This window comes from Sphaerodactylus townsendi, linkage group LG04 (assembly GCF_021028975.2).
Source record: "Sphaerodactylus townsendi isolate TG3544 linkage group LG04, MPM_Stown_v2.3, whole genome shotgun sequence".
NCBI lineage: Eukaryota > Metazoa > Chordata > Lepidosauria > Squamata > Sphaerodactylidae > Sphaerodactylus > Sphaerodactylus townsendi.
Window position 1 is genome coordinate 91,391,692 of NC_059428.1, and position 27,663 is coordinate 91,419,354.

Sequence of the window (27,663 nt, forward strand, 5' to 3'; positions counted from 1 at the left end):
TCGGCTCGAGCCGCCCCCAAAGAAAGCAGAGCCGCCACTCCCGCCTGCTTCAAAACGCGCCGCTCGAGGGGCTGCGAGAGCGAGCGGGGCACGGCGGGCAGCGAGGTGTCCCCGGCTCGTCTGCAGGAAGGATCGCTCTGTGGAGTCCCGAAAGCGCCTTCTGCGAGGCGTCCAAACAGAAACTGCCCGTGGAGCTGCAGGGGGTCTCGTGGTGGTTGCTGCCGCCGCTGCCTCGTTTGGCTTTTCAATCAGAAGTCCTGGATTTGCATCTCCGCGGGTGTGAAAAGCGCAATCATTTGCATGGATTCCTGAGCTCACGGTTTAATTGAAGCCCCCTCCCTTCCCAACAACTTGCCTTCCTTCCCTTTGATTTTTTTTTAACCCTTCTGGAGTTGTTATGGTTCTCCAAAACTGGGTGCTGCAGAAATAATCAGGAAGGAAGAATGGAAAGGCTGGCTTGAATCAAGTACCTTTAGGGTGGGATGTCAACATTTGCAACCCTCTCCTGGCACAAGTGGAGCGACCCAGGATTTTAGGGAGGTTAAACAGAGAAGCGAGTTGCGTGCATGTGGCACTAGCTGTTCTTCCATTGTCCAAGGAAGGATGGACCCTGAGGGCTATTGTGTCTAACACCCTGCCAAAAAGTAGGTAATATTATTATTTTTTCTCATCTCTTGGGGTTGGGCTGTGTCTCGTTGTTTGCCCAAACACAGCTCAGTGGAGGGAGGCTTTCCCTAGACTTTCTTGAACTGAAAAAAGTAGCATTTACAAGTGGGAGTCGGTGAATTACAGAAGCCCAAATAATTTTATTTTCTTATCAGGAATGAGAGGGGAATGCTGCAAAGTCTACTGGATTTGTTTTGGAGTTTCTGTTTCTCTCTCTCTCTCTCTCTCTCTCTCTCCCCCCCCCCCCCATTCTTTTGTTGTGTTGGAAAAGTTGGAATGAAAATGTTGAATGGGAGTTCAGTTTCAGGGGAGATTTCTTTCTTTCACTGTAACTGTAATGACTCAGTGAATTAAGGGCATTCTTCTCTAATGGGAAGCATGTGCTGTAAAAAATTAGTCTAAGTGGGGAAGGCATAACCAGTCCCAGTGTCTCCTAATATCGCATACAGCGTAGCTGAGGCACATCCCTCTTCTGTTCTCAGCGTGGCTGGTGAAATCATCAGCCGCCCTTCTCTTGCTCACCACCTACTCAGTCTCTGCTGTCTAGCAAGGAAACCTGAGGCCACCTTGGGGATAAATCCCTGGACTGGATCCCAGAGCTCATATTCAGACAGAATGTGCACAAATGTTGCAAGCAAATGGAATAATATACAGAGGTGCACTGGAGAGGCTTTCATGCCAGACCAAAGATGACTTCCTTGTGATTTTACTTTTCTCTTTGCCAGAATTAGAGGCTCATTGCTATAACATACCTTTGTTGTTATTATATGGTGTTTGCATAGCTTTTCAGAATACTCAAGGCACTTCGTATGAATGATCACAGCAATCCTTCTGTTTCTATCCCATATAATTGTACCTGGTCAATAACTCTGTGCAGTCCCTAGAGGGCAGTGAGCTACAATGTGATTCTTACTGCTTTGCCCAGGCATCCTTATTCTGAGATCCTTGCATGCATTTTTTAAAAGGAGAATTTCAGCCTGGGTGCCATTTATTATATTCAATATTAATCAGGATACAACTGTCAACAACAGCACCACAGCACATACTGAAGATGAATTTGCATATATTGAGAAATCCACACTGTGTGTCTTTATGACATGAGCATGTTGCTTAGCATCCACACATCCAAAGTGATATTTCCAGGAACATCTTAATGGATCCCATCTGGCCAAAAAGCAGCACTGCAACTGCTTTTTTTTTTGAGCCATTCTGTTTTGATGCAAGTTATTTTGAAATGTCTTTGATCATGTAGCTATATATGCCATAATAAAAAGACCTTTGGTTTGTGGTGCAAATGCCAGCAAGACTTCTTTTCTTACCTTTCCCATTCAGCAGCCAGATGATAATACCTAGGCTATCATAATTACTTGGGCTACTTTTCAAAAAAGAAATTATTTTAATTGTAATTGTAGTAGCAAGCTGATTGAGTTCTATTGTTTTAAAATACGTTGCTCAGAACCTTTGGTGCTACTTGGCTTTTCTCTGGCTCAATCAGGATTTCCAGCTTGGAAGAGTCCACATCTCTCTCATCTGGTCACCATGGATCCTTCTTACACAATCCTGATCTTAGTGTGCACTAGCAGCAAAAAAGGAGCTGCGTGGCGTAGTGGTTAAGTGCTTGCACTGCCACTCACAAGGTCAGGAGCTCGAGCGCCCTGTGGGTCTGATATCCTGGCAGCTGGTTCATGGTCAACTCAGCCATCCATCCATTCCTTGGTTGGTAAATGAGTACCTAGCACAGGGGTAGGGAACCTGCGGCTCTCCAGATGTTCAGGAACTACAATTCCCATCAGCCCCTACCAGCATGGCCAATTGGCCATGCTGACAGAGGCTGATGGGAATTGTAGTTCCTGAACATCTGGAGAGCTGCAGGTTCCCTACCCCTGACCTAGCACATAGCTAGGGGGTAAAGAATAGCCGGGGAAAGCAATGGCAAACTGCCCCACAAAAACGGCTTGCCTATGAAATCACTGCTTGCAGTGGTACCCCAGGTACCCCAAACACAACTTAAGGGAAAACTTTACCTTTTTTTTTTACCAGCAAAAAGTTTGGGAGAAAATGTATCTTTATCATGTATAATTTGCTACTTCTTTATGGTGGTGTTCATGGGATTGTGAGAAAAAAAATTAACCATGTATAGGCTGTCTTTCATCTATAAGGTTAGTCAAGGCAGCTAACAAAAATAAAAATTCTTTAAAGTGTAAATGCAAAACACAATAGAAAAAAAGAGTAAATTCCTTCAATGAACTACAGGTGCTAAAAGTTTATGAATAAAAAGACAGACTTTCTTTGTGATTAGTATAAATGAGTGATACAAACTTCATTTGATTGTTGTGGAAGGAGTATCCCAGCCAGGGAGCCTCCACAGAGAAGGCTGTGTCTTGGATCCTATGGGAAATTTCTGTTTACTGAAGGGGATGACATTTTTTGCTGACTGCCTTTCACACTTCAGACCTCCAACTCCTCTCATGCTGTTCCTAGAAGTTCTTTAACCCTCTAGAAAAGAAGTTTAGAGATCACTCAGGGCTGCAGCAGGAAATCCCTTCTTTCAGCAGAGATTTAGCACAAAGTCCAATCCCTACCCTTCATCTAGCTTTCTGTTTGTTTGTTTGTTTGTTTTTAATCCCAGGAAAAACCTTGTTCAGCAAGTTAAGTAAGAGATCTCAGTTAGCCCAAAGAATTTCATGACCAAGAAAGAACATGAATTTGGATCTTTCCAGTCTAAGTCTGTTCTCTGTCCACAGTACCATGGTGGTTCCTACTTAGAGCTTTGTAATTGTTGTCCTAGTTTATAGGCACAGAATCCTTAACACTGTGAAGCTGGTTCAGTTGCCCACAAGCTAATGGTTACAGGTTGGTGAAAGAACTAGAGTAACACTTTTCATCTTATTAGACAGTTGCTCATTCATTGCATCCCTGTCACTTTTATATTTGCCAGTATGGATTCTCTGGCTTTCAGCTATCTGTAAATAAAGCTCAGAGTTCTGCAACATTGCTTTTCATAGCATAATAACGGAGCTGTTTTTATCTCTTTTAAAAGCAGTTGCTAAGTTGTCCTGATCTGCAGTAGAGGCCAGGGTTCTTGCGGTTTTTAAAAGCTGTATAAAATAGGAAACTTGGGTTAGGGACATTTTACTCATCCTTCCGGCAAATGGGGTAACTAACCATATTTGCTGAAACACCTTCTGCTATGTAAGTGTGGAGGTAGATCTGTTCTTTGTTGCATTTGATAATTTAAAAACTAGAAAACTACAAACTTGATTCCTCATCCAAAGTGAGGATCCTTTAATTGTAATTAGACTGGTCCTTTAAAAGATGTGGTTTTTTCAGTCACTACAGTACACCGTCCCACCAATATGCCTGCCACTGGAAATGTATCTTTCAAAGGGAACCTAAAAGCAACTTTCTGCTGGTGTTATTGGTTGTGTGAATCTGTAAGGCAAAGCTGTCCTTCACTTAGCAGCAGATTTCTATAGTAGGCTGAATGTGACTAGCTCAAATCACCCAGCAGGCTTTATGTGGAGGAGTGGGGAGTCAAACCTGGTTCTCCAGATTAGAGTCCTCCAGTCTCATCCACTATACTACGCTGGCTCTCATGGCATTACTGGACCCAAATTTTGTGAATTATACTTGCAATGGATTATGTAAGATTGAGCAGACTTTTCGAAATTATTATTAATGAAAAATCTTCTGCCAAAAAGTTATTAATTGTATTGGGCTGCCTATTACTTCTCATTTGTAATATGCCAGTTTCTGAGTAGTAAAGTCTTCCAGCCTTCTGAATAAAGACTTCCAGCCTTTTAAAAGCCATTTTTGTATAGTCAGTGGTATAGATGCCAAGTAGACAATGTGAAGACATAATGCACTTTCCATTGCTATAGATCAAAACCCTCGCTGTGCATAATTTCCACTCCGAAAAATGAGCCCAGGATTTTCAATAGAAAGTATTTTTTTGATGTTGCAACTTCTGTTTGGCTCTCAAAAAGAAGTCTAAGAGCAAAAATGGGTATTTCTCACCCTAACCCTAAAGAAAAGAAAACAAGGAACATATTTAAATATGCCAACTTTTCTAAAACAGTCACCTCATTAAGCACATGCCTTTTAGACATTTAACTGAGTTATTTTTAAAGAAAGGTACAGTTTGCTTGTTGACTTGACTATAGATATTTGAGAGGGTGCATGAAGTTAATAGGAAAGTTAACCTCATTGCATGCATATTTATGAATGTGTGTGTGTGTTTGTGTGTATACATACTCACACATACACACACACACACCCCAACGCAAAAGCAATAGCCCTGTGCAGACTAAAGGCTCTAATCTGTGAGCTATCATGTAGAGTAAATTCAGAAGACATGAACTATCAAATATATAGTAAATTGCCTACATTTTTTGCAGTTAAGTAATAAGACACTAAAAATACAATAATTAATTTGACTAAGCAGTGGCAAAATTAATTGGACACTATGCAACAGACAAAGAAGGTTATTATGTAATGTATTTTGGTGCTAAATTTGAGGTTTGGGAAAGGTTATGTCTGTACTTTTGTCATAGAATGTTATTGTAAATGACCAAGCAGGTGATATTTTATTTGTGTTACCACAGCACAGCACAGTGATTAAAACAATAAATCAGTTTAATACTTACATAGTAAGCATTTGCTGTATTGTTTCTTATCATTGTGCCATAGGCTGTGGACATACATATAAAACATTTACCTGTCTGTTTATTTATAATGCAGTTTTAATCATGTATACTTAGAAATAAATCCCACTAAGTTTAGTAGGGCTTACTCCATTGTAAATGTGTTTAGGATTGCAGTAGCAAATGGTTACAGATAAAGTTACAAGCTAAGACTTGGAAACTGATTCCAAAGTGGTTAAGATGATAAGTAACTTGAGCTTATCTAACATAATGTCATGGGCACATAAGTTAGCCTAAATGTTCAGGGACACTTGTATGAAAGGTGTAATTGGATTTGGTAAATGCTGTATGTATATCTGTGTAAGAATTACTGTTATCTTCTTTTGCAAATGAAATAGATACGGCAAAATGAAGAAATCTGAAAAGATGCTAAAAAACCCACAATTGGGAGCACTATCCGTGGTGCTGATTCTGTCTCTGGGGCTTCCAGAAATCGCACTTACGTGTCCTCACCCATGTGCCTGTTATGTTCCCACTGAAGTTCATTGCACATTTCGGTCCTTAGTAGCTGTGCCAACAAGAATCTCGAAACATGTGGAACGAATCAATTTGGGGTTTGTATTGCAAGTTTACTGTAGCATTTTACATTCTTTGAGTATAATCCTATAGAGTTCACCCCACATGTGGCATTTAGTTAAAGAATTATGCATCACTGAACGGAGCTGTAATTTGATACCTCCACTGTCCAAATCAAAAGCTGTGTATAAGTACATATGAAACCTGCTCTGTAATCTCTGTGCTGTTGTATGCTGTCAAATCTCTTTCATTTCCTCCTTTAATCCATTTCAAAAAAGATGGGTCATCCTGGAATGTTCATCATGTGTGCTTTCACTCCATTTACTTCAAAACTGTCTCCTGCCCACATTCTTTTCATTGCAATTTTAGAATGAAGAAAACTGTTACAGGTATTGAGATGTCTGACAACAATACCACAGCCTGTGTAATATTTTCCTTTCAGAGATCTCCAGCTTTCTGCCTCAGTTCCCATGTGCCTTGCCACTTCCAAGATTCTACATGAAGCTACTCCCAGTTATTGTTTTCACAGTATTTGCATTTCGCTTTGCAGTTTCGACATTGTGTTTTCTTTCTGTTCACACATCTATGCCCACCTTCATTCTTACATTGCTCACTTCATGGGTGTTTACTTTTCCCAAATAATCTGCATCTTCTCATCACATCTTGTATTGCTATTACTCTTTCACATTTTTTCTGTCATCACTGCTCACCACTAATCATGGCTGTTGTACTAGCTTTATCATTCTCATATCCAACAGTTGTATCCTACACAGAGTTATACTCTTCTAAGACCACTGACTTCACAAAACATAGAAGGGTGTTAACTCTACTTAAGATGGCAGTACAGATCACTCAGACTACATGTTGCTCAACTTCAACATCCTATTCTGAGTTCCATACTCTTAAAGAAACTGGCATTTTTGCTGAAATGCTAATTCTGGGGTTCATTTATTGTGTCATTCTAGAATGATTCAAACTCAGCACCACAAAAGAAAGCTATTTTTATCCCTGCTGCAGCGACTTATATGTAGCATTCTAGGAAAGGCACCACAGAAGTGGCAAAGACATTTTTATACACCACAGGATTTTACAGCATTTGTTTGCCATCATTTAAAGCCCTTTTTAAAATCTCTGTATATTTTCCAAAGAGAAGAAAGCACTTAATTCCTTTGCTGCTTGTGACTCTCATGACATGACATTTGGAGTAGGTTATGGTTTCTTTCAGGAAGAAAAAGAAATCACCAAACTGATTATACATGACAGCACTGAAAATTCATTTTTGTGAATTGATGCTGCTTTGCCAAAATCAAGAAACCCAATCCATTAATTTATATTTTTAAAAGTTTCAGAGGAACAACAATTGGTGACCTTGATATAAACAATAGTAAAGATTTTCATTTCCTCAAAAAGGTACAGACATGGCTAATGTGCAGTATTTGGAAAGGGAGTCTCCTATGAATGAAATGATAATTTAAGATCAGTGTAAGCAATGAAATATGGGTTTTAATGAGAGAAACAAAAGGTTTTATCTGGTCTTCCAGTATTCAGTCTCTGACAATATCCAAATCTAACTACCTGGGGATGTATAACAACACAAATCACTAAAAGAGCAATCCAGTCACAGCCAATTATTGTTAGCTTTTGGAAGCATAAGGCTGTCTATGGATCTTCTACTCCCACTGCTCTGATGTGGTAGGAAGTAGAAGGAAATTCTTCAGAGCCGTAAAATAAGAACTTCCAATCCTGTCAATACATCAAAGTTTATGCAGATTCTAACAGATCAGAAGCCTCAACTGTATGATCTCATGCAGTTACGCTTGACATCAGTGTCAGACCCAGCCTCCATTAAACCAAGCAGGCCAAGTCCCAGGATCACAGCAAATTTTAATTACATCACCCAATGGCTTACCACATGACCAGCATTTACCTACCATTGTTCAGGTTATCTCTGCAGGTTAGCTGATTAGGTTGGAGTGCCTATCTTGATTAGTGCTTAGTAGTAGTGCACTGTCTGAGATTTTCATGCTATCTCTCAGAATCTGATGTGACTTTGAGTTGTGACTTTCAGTATGTAGTCTGCATAAATCAGAAGCTAGAAGTCAGTGAATACATGCTACAGAAAGTTCCACCACTCCTTAGAGACATTGGTCAATGCGAATGGTTTTTCCACAAATTGGAGGGAGGCAGCATAAGGTGAAGGAAGTTTTTAAACATTGCTTCGTTGAGTGGCAGGCAAATACCAATATGTTGAAGTATTTTTTTTCTAGCAATGCATAGCGGTTTCTGTCTGTCCCATTTTAGATCACTCAGTGCTTTCAGTATCTCAAAGAATAATCTATAACAGCTTGGCTAATTTGCAAATGTATTTAAACATAATTAAATGATTGATTAAAAATTATACAGCCCTAGATGGTTACATGCTTTATAAATTATAGTAATTATTATGTTTTAATGAGATCACAACCCTGGTTTTTAGACACACACTTTTGCCATTTGAAGACCAATGATTTATCTTAACAGTTAAATACATAATTGCATACTCTATTGGAAAATCTAGCAGTTTAGCTAGTAGCTGTGGTTTTCTGCTTCCAGAATTGGCTTGGCAGGCATCCATTTTTAAATGTCCTCTACGCCAATCTTTATTCATTTATTGATGCAAGTTTTGCTGGCACATTTGCAGGTCTACTGGTTTGCCAGGCTCCATGTCATCATCATGTGGCTTCTTGCCATTAACTAATATCCTCCGTGCACGGAGCCTATTCTAATTGACATTGCCAGTTTAGACTCTTAAATTGTGATTAGTATTTTAAGTGGCTGTAGAAGCCAAAAACCTGGTTTTAGAAATTACATATGAAAGTAATCATAAATCATGGATAACCTTGTTAGAAAGCTTCATTAATTGTGTCAAATTAAAAGCATACTTAAGAACCAACCAAAGTTATATATTTTCATAGCATGCAGCTGTCATTCATTACAAAACGTAACTAACTGTGTTTTCTTTCCAGGTTTAACAGCATACAAACTATATCTGAAAATTCATTTGCAGGACTTACAAAACTAGAACTTCTCATGATCCATGGAAATGACATCCAAAATATACCTAATGGGGCTTTAAGAGATCTATCAGCATTACAGGTAAAGTCAATGTGCTTCCTTTAGAATAATAATTAGTCTTCTGTTAGTTTCCAAATTTTTTTGGTATGGGGATCTGCAGCTTCAAATGTACTTGGTATGGCAACTCATTAATTTATTGTCACATGAATTTGGGGTCATAGGTTTTTGGCAGCCATTGTTTTCATGCATTTTAACTTGAAGACTGCTTATTTTATCATTCTGACTTGTGTATCCAAGCCAAAATTTATTTACCTCACCTATTAATATGTAATTTGTTGAAATATTTATTGCACTTTCAAAGTTAGTCAGTTTTTTCATGCAAACATAAGAACACAACTATTGGACTTCAGGTTTTACTCCTATTGTAATTAAACAAGTATATTGCCCTCTGGAAGAGCTACAAGTTGCAAGATTGATGCCACTCATTATGAAGTTTCTGTTGTGCATAAAGTAGACAATTTTATTCCTTGAAGATCTTGAAGTTTTAGTCAGTCTATTGTTGTGGTTCATTATATTCTTTAGCATCCTGTTTTTGGCCCTGATCCATAGGACATTGATCATACTTAAGTGGAATCAATGGGATGAGTTAGATGCAGTTCTCTTAAATCCTTTTGATTTCAGTAGATCTCAATTGTGACAGCCTTTTTTTGAGTTAAATGTAATACATTTTTCTTCTTTGTGTTCTGTGTTTTTCTGAAATATCTTATAGTTGGAACTATTAATGTGCTGATGTTCTTCAACCATTTAGGTATTCAAAATAAGCTACAACAAGCTGCAAGTTTTAACTGGTCAAACACTGCAAGGACTTTCTAGCCTAATGAGACTGCATGTGGACCACAACCGAATCGAATTCATCCATCCAAATGCTTTTAATGGATTAACTTCCCTTCGACTTCTCCATTTGGAAGGAAATTTACTTCAACAGCTTCACCCCAACACATTTTCCACATTTATCGTTCTTGATTATTTCAGGCTGTCTACAATAAAGCATCTTTATTTGTCCGAAAATGCTATTAGAACACTGCCTATGGGCATTTTTCAAAAAATGCCACTATTAGAGAATGTTTATCTTCATGGGAATCCCTGGTCCTGTGATTGCAGGTTGAGATGGCTCCTTGAATGGAACAAAAAGTCTACAGGTAAGTGTATTTTTAAAAACTAGAAAATTGACTCCAACCTAAACTTGTACATATATTTTATATTCCTTTGGTATGGACACTTAGATTGCATCTCTTTCTGTAATTCATAGTAGACCTCAGTGAACAAAACAATAGCAAAAAAAATCCATCAGGGATAAAAATGTACATTTGAACTGATCCTGTGATTTCATTGCAGGGGGGTTGATTAATGGAGACCAGTCTAGAAAAGTTTGATTTAGGAATCTAAGTCCTTCCTGAATGACTAAATGTCATGCAGGACTAAGATGAACAGCACCTATTGAGGGCCCAAGTAGATCTTAAAGGGCTTGATCTCTCATGTAAATCCTTTTTGTGTACATAAACATTTGGTTATGGTGGCCCACATTTCTTTTAGATTCTATATTCATGACCTGTGGCCTGTTTCTCTTGCTTTGAGTCCAAGAGTGAGTTTCAAATAGGGGAGCATTTATCAGAAAATTATAGAACTTACCCTGTCAGAAAGAAGGCTCGTTTCTGATTTTCCTTGGGTCAGTGACTAATAACCCAATCCAAAAGGGGGGGAATCCCCCTCTGAAGTCAGTGTACTTCTGTGCCAGCTGAAATGCACTTTCTGCCACCACAAGGGGCAAATGTGCCGGCAGGTGAGCGACTTACCCAAGAGATTGGATGCTGAAAACCTTCACGTCACCTGACCCAGAATCTGGCTGTGTCACCCAGGCCAACTGGCACAAAACACTGAGCTAGCATGGCCAAAGGTGGGGCTGACCTTAGTCAGCCTTCAGTGCCTGATCAGCAGTGGCATAGCTGCCACAGGGACATGTGGGGACACATACCCCAGACACACACCAATTAGTCATGTGGGGGTGCAAAATGCCCCCCCCATGAGCAGGCTGGGAGCAGGAAGCAGCACGGCCGCACCTTGAGCGCTCCCGGCCGTGCCGCTTCCCTCTCCGAGCGGGCTGGGAGCAGGAAGCAGCGCAGCATCTGCTGGAGTGCTCCAGGTTTGACCGCACCACTTCCCTCTCTGACCAGGCTGCTCAGCCTCCAGCTGGAACAGGAAGTAGGCTGGGAGCAGGACGCAGCGCGGCTGCAGCTGGAGCGCTGCAGGCATGGCCACACCGCCTCCCTCTCCGAGCAGGCTGCTCAGCCTCCGGCACATGCTCCGATTGAGGTGGGGTGGGCGGCAGCCTTCTGCAGGCTCTCTGGGTGCCCCTCAAGTTGAGGAGCACCCAAGCAGCCAGCAGAAGACTGCTGCTAGGCCACCCCACCCCACCTCCATAGTAGTGTGCACCTACTCGGAGCCTTCTGCAGGCCTGCTAGGCGCACTTCAGCACCACCCTGACAGGCTGCCCAGGACCACCACCAGTAAGTGGAGCATGGGGAGGTAGGGGCGTGGGCGGGCGGATTGCACCATTTTGCCCCGGGCGCCATTTTCCTCCGCTACGTCTCTGCTGATCAGCCTGTGTACATCGGCAAAGCCACTGGCAGAGATACACCATGATTTTTGTGGAGCATCTCTATTTCCCACTATGGGGAATTTTTGCCTTTCTTTGTATGTTTTAGGGCTTCTTCTTTAACCATGGGAAAGCCCTCTGGAGGCAGTGGGGTCGCATTGGAGCCATACCATCCCCTCCTGCCAGCCCAGTCAACATTGAACTGTTTATTCTGCTATTGTCTTGTGGGCATGGTTACAAACTTCTCTCTACATCCCTAAGTAAGGACTATGACTTGCTAGAATTGCATGGAGACATCATACTGACAGCAATCACTAAAGAGCAAGCTTACTGTTGATCCTGAATCAGTCATGTGAAAGTTATCTGGATTATTTAAGGTGGTTTTTTTTGTCTTCCAGGTGTCCTAAAATGTAAAAAAGACAAAATCTATGAAGATGGGCAACTTTGCCCAAAATGTACTTATCCTAAGCAACTCCAGACACATGATGTTCAACATTTGCAAGACATTTCTTGCACAAAGCCCATCATACAGTCTCCACTAAAACTGAACATCAGCCACATTGAGGAGGAAGAGGAAGAAGAGGACAGCTCTGAAATATACAGCAAAGAATTTCAGCTTACTCCGTGGAACATTACTCTGAACTTGACAGATGAGCATGGGAACATTGTAAATTTGAATTGTGAAATCAAGAAACCAACAGAGTCCACCAAAATCCAGTGGAATCAAATCTCTCTTCAAGAAATTGAAGTTAATGCCTCCATTTCCCTGGACATAGAGTGCCTCATGAACCGAGAAAACTATGAAAAGCTGTGGAAACTAATTGCTTATTATAGTGAAGTTCCTGTCAAGTTAGAAAGGGAGCACATGATCAGCCATGAACCTAAGATGAGCTACCATTACAGGCAAGGTTCGGATTATGATGCACTATATTACACAGGTGTCAGAGGCAGGATCCTTGCAGAGCCTGCCTGGTTGATGCAATCTCTGATACACATCCAATTAAATAGACGCCAGAGTACTGGGAAGAAAGTAGTGCTGTCTTTTTTTACTCATATTTCCCAAACCCTTCAAACTCAAGGAAACAAACCACAGAGAAACAGTTGGGTTATGATAGAAGACCCGCACACAAAAACAGCTCAGAGTGTAGTAGAGGGTTCAGATGCTCTGCTGAGCTGCAATGTGAAAGCAACAGAAAGTCCTTCCATCAAATGGCTTCTTCCAGATGGGACTAAATTAAAAGCTCCATTCAAAATGGAGGGCAGCAGATTTTCTGTCCTCAGCAGTGGTCAGCTAGTCATCAAATCAGTAGTCTATGCTGATTCAGGAGTCTACCACTGTGTTGCTCAAGTCAGAGGTGATGTAGATTCAATGTCGTACAGAATTTTGGTGCAGCCTCCAGTCATTCAGCCATCAGACTCTGAGATCATAAAGATTCAGAAAAATATGGGAGAATCTATACTTTTGCCCTGCAGTGCGATAGCTGTCCCAGATGCATACCTAAGCTGGATTCTTCCAAACAGCCATGTTCTCAATGATTTATCAAATTCCTCCAATGGATACCTTCTGGACAATGGCTCATTGTTAATTCCACATAGCCACGTCAGTGACAGTGGGTATTATCGGTGTGTGGCTATAAACCAACAAGGATCAGATCAATTTGCCATCAGTGTAACAGTAAATAAAATGGCATCTGACAGATCATCAAAAAGCATGAAACTTAAAAAGCATCCTGGTTCAAGACTCTTAATAAAACCAAAGGTTCAAGTCATAGATGATGATGAGGGATCAGGTGCGGAAGAGTCAGATGAGACTCTAAGTAAAAAAATCCACTTGAAGAACCATGAAGTGCCTCTTAAGCAAAAGAATGATAATATTTCTCATGGTCATGTTAAAAAAAATAAAAAAGGAAAACGCAAAATGAAGTTATGGAAAGGAATAGATAGGACTCCAGAGATAAATGTTGCAGAGGGACGTAGAGTATTTGAATCTCGGAGGAGAATCAACATGGCAAATAAACAGATTAACCCACAGCAATGGGCCAACATTTTGGCCAAGGTTCGAGGAAAAAATCTTCTTAGAACAACTGTGACTCCAGTCACTTCTCTAAAGACTACTACAGAGACTCCATTCCTGTATCAAACTATAAGACCTCCTCCTATTGTCAGTCCCCCACAAAAGACTACCATGGAATTTCCTGTCAGTGAAGAGGAGTCTTCTGGTGACACATCCAACTTGGAAGAGACAGGGCCACTTTCAGTCACTGTTCCTCCCATTACTGTTGCACAGGATAATAATCGGTATCAATCACCTACAGTAGGAAGTGCTGGGACCAAGCCGGTTACAGAGTACAAATCAGCAAGAAATACATACCTTGTGGAAACTCCTATTGCAAAAGATTATTGGATCTCCCCAACTTTACAGTCTCACCAGTGGGAAACCAGTGATTTGAGAACAGGTTATTACCCAACAGTACCCAATTCTTTCATTAAAGAGCATTCAAATGAAGACGTAATAAGCAGCCAACTTTATATTCAGAGTACAGCACACAAGAGAGTTACAACCACACAGCATACATTTTCTTCTATAGAAAGACCACTAGAAGCTGATGTCTCTGCAGTTCACCAGGCCTCTGAAAGCTCCAAAGTCACAAGTGCCATTTTTATACCTACTTCTCCACTTACAGATTCTGGTCTGGGGAACAGTGATAGCATAGAACATCAGCAAGTAAACAAAAAATCTGACCTAGACAGGGTATTGGAAGGAGCAAAATTTGAAAACATACATATTCCAATACCAGAGTCTGTTTCTACTTTTAAAGGAACTGATGCTCCTTTTAAAAAGAGTGATTGGCTAATGACTGCTGCTGCTGACAGGCTAACCACAGTGACAGTCATTCCAGACCATGGAAGGAAAAGTACTACTTCTAATTCACAGTCTCCCCAGCATTCTCGAAGAAGACCATATGGTCGCAGGAGATTGAGACCAAACTGGTTCAGAAGACCAAGACCTATTTCTCCCAGTGTCTCTCCTGTGAAAGATAGGCCTTTTGCTCAAAATAAACCTGAAACAGAAGCTGCAACCCAAAGTTTGCAAAGGTATATTTACAGGAGTCATTATAAACCTGATTCTGAAGCAGAAACTGCAAAAGAACATAAACCTTTGGAAGAGAGTATTTCATCAGTTACAAATGCTAGTGCATTACAAAGATCCATCAACCTGGAGGCAGTTTCTGTCCTCAGTCCTTCTCTTTCACCACCTAGAACACCTGTAACAATTTCTAATATTGCCAAAGAACAGAAAATTCACACATTGATATCACTACATGAGGCTTTTACTGCAGCCCCTGGTCCAGAACTATTTTTAGATCCTAGCGTAAGGCATAAGTTAACAACATCAACAGACAATGATTTCATCCAAACCTTTGAAGGAAATGTGCCTACAACAAGCTATGAAGGCAAGGATGCACATAGACCAAGATCTTCTGTATCGATTGCAAGTTTCACTAGCCCAATATTACCAACCTCCTCAGTTCCAGAGTCTGAAGAAAGATCTGCAGGCTCATCATCTCCAGAGAACAGAGTAATCTCAAAAGCACCTCAGTCAAAGCCAGCTATTGTACAGCACTTGACTCCCGTTGATACTATGGCCATTCATTTTACCAGTCCTTCAAATGTCAATGAATTGCAGAAATCTTCAGGCTCACGAATACTGACTACAATTGCATCATCTCCTAAACAAAGAGAAACAGCATCACCCCACTATAGCACAATAACTGATGATCCTTTAACCCCTCCAGAAGCTAATCAAGCTATTAGTCTTTTGCATAACCAAAGACAGATAATAACTTCTTCAGGTTACACAAAAGAAATGATCACTCAGTTACAAGACCATCATGATCAGACTGCTATGCATAGAACCGAAATAAACTATTCTCCAGTTTTGCCTACTGCATCTCTGACAACTAGTGTCCCATCATTGGAATCCCATACTCTTAATTTGACTGACCATTTTTCAATTGAGGAAAAGTACACATCTAGTCAAGTTATACATCCTGGCCACAAAGGATCCAGTGCTGAGAGTATACAAACCAAATTTGGCTCAAGGCAGAATGAACCTTTCTTCATCCATTCAAACCAGAACAGAATAACCACACAACAAAGGCAAGTACAACGGAAAGAATCATCTGGTAGCAGAACATTCAACAGCTTAGTTCTGAATCCAAATGTTCCTCACCAACCGATGGGAGTTATACCCATTTTTAGTCAGCCACATGCTTTTCTACCACCAAAACGTCCTCTCGTGAGAGGTACAGTGAGGCCTCCATATCTAATTACACCAGGTCTATTTTATCGTTTTGGAACCCATCAGCCTCCCCTTCATTATACCAATAAACCAGAAATAACTGCCTATGCTGCTCACACCACACAAGACAGAAAAATCTCTTCTCTTTACTCTGAGACCTTTCTCACCACAACAGCTGCTCCACCATATAGACCTAAGTCAAATCTTCCAAGCAGATTTGGCAGTCAGGGTGAAATGAGATACAATATTCCATCAAGAGTTTTTGTCAATAATTACATTCCTGATACCAAAGACAAGGCTGGAAAAATAATCAATCAAGCTGTACCATCTCTTCCCAAGCCTAGAGTGCCCTTCCTGGTTAACAGAACAAGAGCAATCCAATACTTAGATATAAATTCTAAACCTATAATGACTAATCAGCTTGCCCCAGCAAGCTCAACCAAAAATAAATTTGTCTCTCCAATCGGTATTATAACGCAGAGTACTCCTGTAAGGGTTACAGTTATTCCACCCCCTCCTCTATCTTTGAATACTGTACCACCAGCTGTAACTATCCCTCCTGCATTGATAGCTCCAAGCATTAAACCTGAAATGGCTTCAACCTTACAGTTGTCCAGAACGATCCCTAACAGCATTCCACATGTGCCATTTGTGGCCAAACCAGGAGGGAAAGCATTTAATTCCAGCATAATTCAGCCTTCCACAAATCTCAGCACACAGGGAGCAAGGCCTAAGATTTTAACAAAAGGATTTAACAGTTTATCCATCCTTGCTGAATCAGATGCTGTTATCCCATGTGATGCCACAGGAGAACCCAAACCTTTTCTTTCTTGGACAAAAGTCTCCACAGGTAAGAGCTTTTAATGCTGATGAAGTCACAAAAGAGCTTGATTACTTGCATTTTTTTAAAGGTTATGTACTTTGCTTGCTATATACATATCCTTTCACATAGCTAGCTCAACCAGTTTAAAAATGAGTTCCCCATTATTACTATTGTGTCTTGTAATTTTGTACCTAACCTCAGACCATACTTGCATTTATTCTAGTTCAGTATTTTACATTGATCTAAATAAAACACATTTTATTTAGATCACCATCTAAATAATGGCACCTTTAAGACACAGAGGTGTCATTTAATTTTTTATTTTATTTTCTACCACGGAATAATACAGTCACTATCTTGAACTAACAATCACAGTGATCTAGCAAAAGTGATCTGGACACATAAGCAGCCTTCACTTTGTAGGTGGAAATGTATCATCCAGATTCAGATAGATACTGTGATACTCATCTAAGACATATTGAATAGGCTAGTTGCATCAATTAATACATTCAGGGATGCCCAAGAACATTCAAAATATTCATGGGAGGCTATCCGGCCTGAGATTTTGCTCCCTTTCTCCTTTACTCCATTAAAGTTTAGTAGAGGGGTTTTCTGCAGCTATCATAATGTGGTTTCTAGCATCTGTTTAAGCACTACAAATTCTGTTATTTTCTTTCTGTTGAATCTTCTAGGGGCTCTAATGACAGCCAATACAAGGATACAACGTTTTGAAGTCTTGAGAAATGGTACATTTATTGTCCGCAAAGTTCAGCTTCAGGACCGTGGACAGTATTTATGCATGGCTCAGAACCTGCACGGTGTTGATAAAATGATTGTCCTGTTGACAGTCCTAGCCCAGCAGCCCAAAGTATTAGGTTCCCGCTTTAGAGACATGACTGTTTATTTTGGAGAAAAGGTGACCATGGATTGCCAAGCCACTGGAATTCCAAGCCCCCACATTTCTTGGATTTTTCCTGACAGGAAAATATTACAAACTGTGAGTACTACAGAGGGAAGAATGATGCTGTATGAAAACCGAACCTTATCCCTCAAGGACACTAACTTCTCGGACCGGGGCATTTACAAGTGCATAGCCAGCAATACCGCAGGTGCTGATAGCATTGCTGTGAGACTTCACATAGCTGCCTTACCACCTATTATTCAACAGGAAAAACAGCAAAATATTTCCCTTAATGTGGGACAGAACATTAACATTCACTGCAGTGCCAAAGCAGCTCCTTTGCCAAGCATTCGTTGGGTGCTTTTTGATGGTACCCAGATTCGGACTTCCCAGTTTGTTAATGGGAATCTTTTCGTTTTTCCAAATGGAACCCTTTACATACGCAATGTGTCACCCAAAGACAGTGGGAGCTATGAATGTATTGCAGCCAATATGGTAGGTGCTGCCAGGAGATCGGTATGGGTGCATGTCAAGAAGCAGTCTACAAATGCTAAGATCACCGGGAGTTCTCCCCAGAGAACTGATTTGTCATATGGTAGCACCCTATGGTTGGACTGCAGTGCATCAGGTGACCCCTGGCCACGAATACTCTGGAGGCTGCCTTCCAAAAGAATGGTGGATTCTGGACACAGGTAAAATATCTGTTGTTGCTATTGCATGCTGGTCATACTTTGTTGGTTTTGATTATAGGATGATTTACAAGTTACCAAACAATGTCAAATTTCAGTGTTATGCCTTGTTGTATTGTGAAGTTGTCTCCTCATCCATACATTACAAAAGCAGCACAGCCCATTTTACGGCTTAATAAAACAAGCTCTAGATGAGGAGGGAAAGGCTGCCTTTCCTCCCTGCCCATCTTCCATCCCTCCCATCACCTCCACTCCTCCTGCTGCCCCCTCCCAAACACACCTCTTGATTCACAGCTGCTGGTAAATCACCCAGCCCTTCCCTGGTTGGTGTTTGGTGGTGGAGGGGGAGGGGGGAGGCTTGGGGAGGCTTGTGCCATCCCATGGTAATGTTTGGGGGATGTGAGAAGGCATACAGGAGAATGGGGAAGGTGTTGGCTGGCAACGGGCAAACAAGTCTCTGCTGCCATGGTACCAGGCATGGTGTTGGGGCTGGAAGAGGGTGGGGAGCAAATGGGGAGGGGACTGGCAGGGCTTGTTGTTCAGGGGTTGGGAAAGGGCAGGTGGGGGAATGGGGAGGGTGCTTTCTCCAAGGAGCTCATGGTGGCATACGTGGTTCTCTGATTCACTTTATCCTCACCATAACTTTGTCAAACAGTTGTAGTATATAACTGACCCAAAGCTATCCATTAAGCTAAGTGGGTATTTGAAACTGGAAGATCTAGTACTTTAAAGTATAGAGCACACTGGCTCTGACTACAGTGATCCTTCCCATGTTTATTCAGACATTCCCACTGAATTCAGTGGGTCTTTCTCATTAATAAGCATGTATAGTGTAGTTTGCTTGTATGTGTGTGTGCCATTAAGTCACAGCTGACTAATGGCAACCCTATAGGATTTTCAAGGTAAGAGGCATTTATAAGTGGTTTACCATTGTCTTCCTGTGTGGGCTGAGAGAGTTCTGAGAGAACTGTGATGGGCCCAAAGTCACATAGCAGGCTTCGTGTGGAGTGGAAAATTGAACCTCGCCCTCCAGATTAGAGTCCTTTACTCTTAACCACTTTACCATGTTTGAAATTCCTCAGAAGCATATTAACAATTCCTCATTTAGGTCAGGGAAGCTTATCTCCACTCCCACAGCCTTTCCTTGCCAAGAACAACCACAAGAGAATATCTGGTTGTGCTGTATTTTGTACTTATGATTCATGTAGGGGAACAATGAAGCCTGAAAGATCTGACCAGTATTCCATGAGCACCTCAATACATGCCTCTGAAAGTCGTTCAGTGCACAGATGTTCCACAGGAATCATGATGGAATTTTGCAGCAGACATGGGAATGAGGAAACAGGGCCCATTTCTGAAGGCAGAAAGTTTAAAATCCACTAGCTTAGAAAAAGATTAGCATGTTTGTCACAAAGAAAATCCTCTGATAGAGGGGATGGATAAAATCAGATTAGAATTGTTTGAAATAGTTTGGATGAAGGATGAAGAAGAGTAACAAGTCTGCTTGCCTATAAAAACTGTAGTCAGCCATGTTCCGCGTGAAAACAAAATGTGCTGCAGTCCATCCTGAGTTAAGCCTTGTGAAGGGCCATTAATTTCAGGGAAGGAAATTAATGTATACTGATTTCTCCATTTGAAAAAGATTTAATTCAAACTAGATCATGGCTGTGTATGGTACAACAATAACAGAACTTTATCTCTGTGATCTATTTATATACATTTAGCATAAAGTCTTTGTTAAAGTTTCCATTTTTATTTTAAAAATATAAATATACTGCATTTATTCCTAGCCAAGAAGTGTAAGCTTTGCCAGGATGTTTGGTTTCGACTTCCACTTCACTTTTGTTATTTTATAGCACAGTAGAGCTGCAATGATATTTGAAACACATTTTGGTTTAAGACCTATTTTCCAGAAATGTTGCCTTCTGTTATTTTTTTTCCATTTCATTGGATTTCTATCTTATTTATTTGACTTGTATACTGTGCCTCCCCTCATCTAAAGACTGGCTCAGGCTAAATACAAAAACTTCATCCACAAAACCAATTAAAACCTCCATCAATTAACTCCTATACCTGCACCTTAAAATTATAGCCTTCCTGGTTAACCTCTAGTACAACTTTCCTGGTTGATCAACCCACAAGGTGAGACTTAAAACAACAATAAAACAAAACCAAGCCAACAATCCCATTAATAAACTAATAGAGGCAGATAGGATAGGGAGGGTTGGGAAAGGAAAGGCAACCAGAAATGATGTAACTATCGGTGCCTCAACCATAGGCCTGGCAGAGAATCTCCACCTTACACACATTGCAGAACTGTGCTAAATTTTGCAGGGTCTGGGTCTCAGTTGTCAGAGAGTTCCCCTCAGACCAGAACCAGAGTCAAAAAGGTTCTGGTTCTGGTTGAGGACAGTCAGATGTTTCCGGGGCCAGGGAACACCAGCAGATTGCTTCCAGTGGAGTTTAACAGCCTCTGGGGACTGTATTGAGAGAGATGGTTCTGCAGATACAGCAGTCCCACACCACTTAGGGCTTTAGTTAGCTCCAAAACCCTGAATTTGATCTAGTGTTCAACTGGTAGCCAGTCCAGTTGGTGAAGTACAGGCTGAATATGGGATCTTAAAAGTGTTACTGTAAGAACCCTTGCTGCTGTGTTCTGGATCAGCTAAAGTTTCTGGAACAATCTCAAGGGTAGCCCTGTGTGGAGAGAGTTACACTAGTCCAATCTGGAGGTGACAATTGCAGTAACTAGTTCAGGGCAGGACAGGTAGAGTACCAGAGGAGGGATCCAACTAGTTCTCACCACTTCTCTAGAAATGGTTACTAATTTTTTTCTGAGTGCCGAGAAGGGGTTACTAAAGCAACCTTCCTGCCCAATAGTGACTGGAGGTGCATGTGTGCGCCGCCGCCACTGCTTGAATCCCACCATCATCGGAACCTGTCATTAAAATTTTTGGATCCCACCACTGTAAAGAGTACCAACTTTTTAGCCTAGTGAATATGACAAAACACCTGGATCTCCATAGAGAGGGAGACATCCAGAGTCATACTCAAGCTTTTGATTGTAGGTGTAGGTATCAATTCCATCCCTGGCCAAGCCACAGGACTTCGATCTTTGAATTATTTTGTTTCAGCTGGCTCTGCTCCACCCACCCACCATGGCATCCAGACACTGAATCAGCATATCTGGGATGGTGTCCAACTAGACTTCATCAACAGATATATTATTAGAGTTCATTGCTGTTATTATAAAGATGTTGTTTATAATAATAAAATTCAGAACAGCACATCTGATATCATTATTCTTTTTTGCCTTTACAACAAACTTGTGAGAGGCTACACAAAGAATAACTGGCCCAAGGTCAACCAGTAATCTTCACAGCTGAGGAAAGAATTGAACTCAGTTACTTTCAATCACAGTCAAATATCTGCCCATCTCATTGGTTAAATGATTTCCAATAAAAGCAACCTTCTTGATTAAGTTTTATAAATGCAGCCAATCTGTCACATCTGTCATTATAGATGTCCTCTTCTGAAGATCACTAATTATGTCTGAAGCCACAGAATGAAAGTAAGATAGCTGTGGTAAACTTTGCTTTTTGAAAGAAGTGAAATATTGGTTTTTCTGACTGAGTTTTATAGGAATTTACTAAAAAAGGAGGGTGGAACGAGTATCATACAGCAAAATTCAGTGTTAAGCATGAGCCCATCATGTGAGTTTCCCATCCTCAGCTACACATAATGGGCTGCAACTAGCAAGAGGAGGGGAACATAATATGATGATAGCATATCACAGTCTGAATTTCCACATAGTGGGGACTGTATGGCTGGGGACATGTTGCAAGGATACCCTTTTCTGTGGAAATCCTATAACACCTTATTTCTCTGCTTAGGCTGCAGATTTTTTAAAAGTTAGCTAATAAACTTGTCCTTATGAGACAATGTACTGAGGTAATACCTATTAGGATTGTTTTTCAGGGTTTGAACACTGGTGCAGAGCAATGCTGTGTAATCATAATGAACCATATTGAACCTTAGCACTGTGCAGGAATTGGTCCAGAGCAGCAACAGTAGTGTTCCCACCAGCGGCAAAGCTCCCGGGGTGTGTGTGTGATGCACCGGGCACACGAATTTGGGTCATGTGGGGGGCGCAAAATCCCCCCGGCCCCTCCCCCTTTCCCTGCCCCCACCCCCCCGCAGCGCCCCCACCCCACTTACTTTAGAAAACCGAGCAGGCTGGAGAACAGGCCTTCCTGTTCTGGTGGGAACTACATTTCCCAGGGTCTTTTGGAAAATGTAGTTCCCACCAGAACAGGAAAGCCTGTTCTCCAGCCTGCTCGGTTTTCTAAAGGGAGTGGGAGGGGGGCCCCCGCCGCGAGGGGGTTGGTGTGATTCCCCCCACAGCGGCCCCCTGTGGCGCCCCCCCACGCTTACTTTAGGAAACCGAGCAGGCTGCAGGACAGGCCTTCCTGTTCTGGTGGGAACTACATTTCCCAGGAGACCCTGGGAAATGTAGTTCCCACCAGAACAGGAAGGCCTGTTCCCCAGCCTGCTCAGTTTCCTAAAGTATCTCCAGCCTGCTCAGTTTTTTAAAGTAAGTGGGAGGGGGGGGCGCTGCCGCGGGGGGGGGGGGAGCCAGAGTGCACACCGGGCACACTCTGGCCCAGCTACACCTCTGGTTCCCGCTCCAGCCAAAGCAAAGGCCACTGCTCACTCCTTGAGAGTGGCTTCATGGAAGCAGAACAGAACTAATTATTCTTCTGGTCATAATACCATTCTTCAACTACAGTGTGTTCAGTGCCCCATTCCTCATGTACTTTTTCCTGAAAGAACCACAACTTGTTATTCATTGTTTAGAAATAGTGCACTGCTTTAATGGGTCACATGCTTTGCATGCAGATGTCCAGTTGAAAGGATCTCAGGTGCCTCAGTAAGGAAAGACCTCTGTTTGGCCTTAAAAGGCTGCAGCCAGTTATCGTGGCTTTGGACTGAGTGCACAGTCACTTCTGCATTTAGTTTGCTGTGTTTCTTGTAATATTTGAAGGGGAAACAGGCTGTGAATATAACAATACTGTGTACAAGTTCTCCTTTGAGTGCTTCAAGAAACACCATCAGACATATACAGCAGAGACTACATGTTGGAAAGTGGTCCTTCTTCATTCATATCTGATATCACTCAGAATAGATAAACTCTGGACTAGGTGGAGCAGTAATCTGAGTGGGTATAAATGAACTCCTCATCTGTCTGAGAGAAGGGCAGCTGCAATGTGGCTGTTCTCCCAGAAATGGAAAAAATGGATAGAAGAGTAACATCTTCTGGGGCTAGATGCTCAATGACTTCTGTAGGGTCAACATTCACAGCCACATATCTAATTTCCCATGTAAATTGTGTCATTAGATGTCTGTAACAATTTAAGATAGATTGATCATTCAGTTTACTCTTGCAGCAGAGTTTATACATTCAATAGTTGGCCAATATAAACTAATTATCTTCTGTTGTATTAGTGGAACAAGAACCATTTTCTTATACTTCTCATCATCCAGTGTAAATCAACTGACGGATTGTGTGTGTGTGTGTGTGTGTTTAAGTGTGAGTGTTTGGGGTTTATTTTAACCACTTAAAACCATAGCAGTGTGACTCTTTTTTGAGTAACATGTTTTCATTTGATAGATGTGTATATCTAGTCATATGGAATTTATTGTCAATATCCTGTTCATTTTGTAAACAAGTGTATCCATATAAGTTTGCTTTAAATTTAGACATGTTTGTAAACAAGTGTTTTTTTACACTTTCATTTTTTTAAACATAGCATAAATCAAAACTAGAACTTCAGGAGCATAAAGTAAATAAAAGCATCTTCCCATTAGGGGAGAGTCTGTTTCAGGATGGAATTGTTTGCTTGCAAATGAAGATAATTATGCTTTTTCTGGCTCAAATTATGGTGAATTATGAGCATAAACTTACAACATGTGTTTTGTTTTCTGTCTTCCTAAATTAGTTTGGACAGCAGAATCAAGGTGTTTGGCAATGGGACTTTGGTTGTGCATTCAGTCACTGACAAGGATGCAGGAGACTATCTCTGCATGGCCCGCAATAAGATTGGAGATGACTACGTGGTTCTCAAAGTGAATGTGATGATGAAACCTGCAAAAATAGAGCACAAGAATGATAATAATCACAATGTGATATACGGTGGGGATCTGAAAGTTGACTGTGTAGCCACAGGTCTGCCAAACCCTGAGATCTCCTGGAGCCTTCCAGATGGCAGCATGGTCAACACTCTGATGCAATCCGATGACAGTGGAAGCCGAGCAAAGAGATATGTAGTGTTCAACAATGGAACACTGTACTTCAATGAAGTAGGACTGAGAGAAGAGGGGGACTACACCTGTTATGCTGAGAACCAGGTTGGCAAAGATGAGATGAAAGTACGAGTCAAAGTAGTAGCTGAGTCTGCCAGTATTAGGGACAAAACCTTCACAACTATCAATGTCTCATATGGGGATGTGATATCTGTAGGATGCGAAGCCAAAGGTGAGCCCACTCCTAAAGTTACTTGGTTCTCTCCAAGCAACAGACCCATCCCATTTCTGTCAGATAAATATCAGGTATACAGGGATGGGACACTTCTCATTCAGAAAGCCCAAAGATCTGACAGTGGCAACTATACATGTATTGCTCGGAACAGCGCTGGAGAAGATCGGAAAATTGTCTTCATCCACATCAATGTTCAGCCTCCAAGAATCAATGGGTATTCCACCACCAGCACCTCAGTGAGAGAAACTGCTATGAAAGAAAGTCGTAAGCTGATTGACTGCAAGGCAGAAGGCATCCCATCTCCACGGGTCATGTGGGCCTTTCCAGAAGGAGTTATCCTACCTGCTCCCTATTATGGGAATAGAATCACAGTGCATCGTAATGGCACATTAGACATTCGGGGAGTGAGACCGACTGACTCAGTGCAACTGGTGTGCATTGGCAGAAATGAAGGTGGGGAGGCCAGGTTGATTGTGCAGCTACAAGTAATGGACCATGTGGAAAAGCCCACCTTCAGAGACCCTGTCACTGAACAGATCACTGCCACTGCAGGCCATAGCATCAATCTAAACTGCTCAGTGTATGGAAATCCTCAGCCTACCACAGCCTGGATCCTTCCCAATGGCACAGAACTTCAAAGAGCCAGTCATTTGCACAGATTTTACCATAAGAGAGATGGAATACTTCACATCAGTGCCCTTTCTGGGTCGGATGCTGGCACTTATCGCTGCATGGCCAGGAACCCAGGTGGTTCTGCTGAGCGAGTAGTCTTCCTCAAAGTGGGCCTTAAACCAGAAATCAGCAATCAGTATAACAACCTAGTAAGCATAATCAATGGGGAGACCCTGCAGCTTCACTGCATAACCCAAAGCAGTCAGCGGGCTCGCATAACCTGGACTCTGCCCAATGGGATGTTACTAGATAGCCCTCAGAACATTGGTCGATTCTCTCTGCTGGAGAATGGCACTCTCACCGTTCGTGAATCATCTGTTTTTGATAGAGGTACTTATCTGTGCAAGGTAGCAACTGAGTATGGTTCTTCTCTTATGAATGTTCCAGTGATTGTGATTGCCTACCCACCTCGCATCACAAGTGAACCAGCTCCTGTCATCTATGCAAGGCCTGGCAATACAGTGAAACTGAATTGTATGGCCATTGGGATTCCTAAAGCAGAAATAACATGGGAACTCCCAGACAAATCACATCTGACAACAGGAGCTCAATCCCGTCTGTATGGAAACAAATTCCCTCATCCTCAGGGCTCATTAATCATCCAACAAGCTACACAAAGGGATGCAGGCTTGTACAAATGCACTGCTAAAAATATACTTGGCAGCGATTCAAAAGCAACCTACATACACATATTCTAAAAGTTCAAACAAATGCCTTTGAATACACAAAGATCCTGCCAAGTGAGCACAGCCAGAAAAATATAATTGTTAATTGGAATCAGTTATATTAAGAGGGGAGAGGGTTGCACCATAAGTGGCATATCATTGCTTTCCCTTTTGTGCAGTACCAAAATACTTGTCTGGTGGGTGACATGCCTGAGAAGACCTCTGAACTATCCCAGTTGATGCATCTGAGTTTCTCCCATTACAACTTGAGACTAGAGCTGAAATAAAATTCAGAGTTTATCAGTATTTCAGAAAAACTCTGTGAATTTCAAGAAGAAAATTAATTTTTATAGGTAGATGTATGAAAAAAATTACAAGCAAGATCCAGGAAAAGTTGAATATTTTTAGATGGCCTTAATTTTAGTAAGTGGGTTGATCACTACAAGTGATGGAAATCAATTACTTAATTACTTTCTGTGTCCTTAAGGCTGGATCTAGATATTATATTATGATACCATAAATATGTCCAGTTCTCCATTTCTTACATAATGTATATCACCACTATTCCAATGACATGATGTCATTGCATTGTGGATTTCCCCACTCTCACCCTTCATCATTGGATATAACTGTCAGGCATGGGGATACAATGGGATGTATTCCTTCGAATTACAAGGCAAAGAAGAAAGGACAGGAATTCAGTTTGGTGATCCCAGTGTTAAATAACACTGTATGATGGATTTTACAGCAATAACATTTACTACCAACTTGTCTAATTTTTTTAACCTTGGAATACTAAAACCTTGTAAAAGCCTTACATCTAAAGGCATGTATGAGCAGGAATGCTGGGAAATGGTAATATAAAATTGCATTCTTTGTAAACATTCAAATCCTTATCCAAGTTATCTGTAGCCTAAAACACTTTTTTTGTTAACAGTCCAAATCAATTCCTTAATGCAACAAGCACCTTAAAACCTAAAAAATAGTATTAAAATATAATAGAAGACCTGTTTTTTCTTTAAAAAATCTGGATATTAAATATTTCTTTCATCCCCTGCACTGCTGTGGCATAGTTGAATCTTTACAGAACACAAATTCTAACTGCTTGGTGCTCATTCTTCTATCAGCAGTCCAGGATACATTCAGTTAGCAATTATGAAAAACTTATCTGATTTAATTCCAAGACAACCTAGCGTTAATTATTGTAATTACAGTGCAAATGCCCCACAGCTAGGGAATCCCTAGTATATTTCAATCATTCTGTATATTATTATTATTGTTATTTCCAATCAGACAATGAGACTAGAATAACAATGACCTGTGTCTCAGTGTATAAATTATTGGTCTTTACAAGACTCTAATATTTCTACTGTGTTTTATATAATATTAAGATCAGTATACTGTATGTTTTATAATAAAAATATTTTCCACAGAGCTTTGCCATGGAGGTTCTTTCTGAACATAAAATTGTTCCAAAGAG

At 41.1% G+C, this 27,663-nt stretch overlaps 1 protein-coding gene across 2 annotated transcripts; it reads left to right on the forward strand.

Annotated features, from left to right (window-relative positions):
- Positions 1-27,617, forward strand: MXRA5 (matrix remodeling associated 5). 2 transcript variants are annotated; one of them, XM_048494864.1, is made up of 7 exons: positions 1-648; positions 5,708-5,923; positions 8,891-9,020; positions 9,748-10,138; positions 11,991-16,745; positions 17,411-18,311; positions 24,308-27,617. In XM_048494864.1, the coding sequence occupies exons 2-7, from the start codon at positions 5,718-5,720 to the stop codon at positions 26,214-26,216; spliced, it is 8,292 nt and encodes a 2,763-aa protein (XP_048350821.1). In that variant the 5' UTR covers positions 1-648; positions 5,708-5,717; the 3' UTR covers positions 26,217-27,617. The 2 variants fall into 2 exon arrangements, with proteins under 2 accessions (XP_048350821.1, XP_048350820.1); XM_048494863.1 differs by having other exon boundaries at positions 1-644.
- Positions 27,618-27,663: the final 46 nt, after the last annotated feature.

Coding starts and splice junctions, on each gene's coding strand:
- MXRA5 (XM_048494864.1), top strand. CDS start 5,718: ATGAAGAAATCTGAAAAGATGCTAAAAAACCCACAATTGGGAGCACTA. Junction 9,021..9,747: donor GAGATCTATCAGCATTACAG/GTAAAGTCAATG, acceptor TCAACCATTTAG/GTATTCAAAATAAGCTACAA. Junction 10,139..11,990: donor ATGGAACAAAAAGTCTACAG/GTAAGTGTATTT, acceptor TTTGTCTTCCAG/GTGTCCTAAAATGTAAAAAA.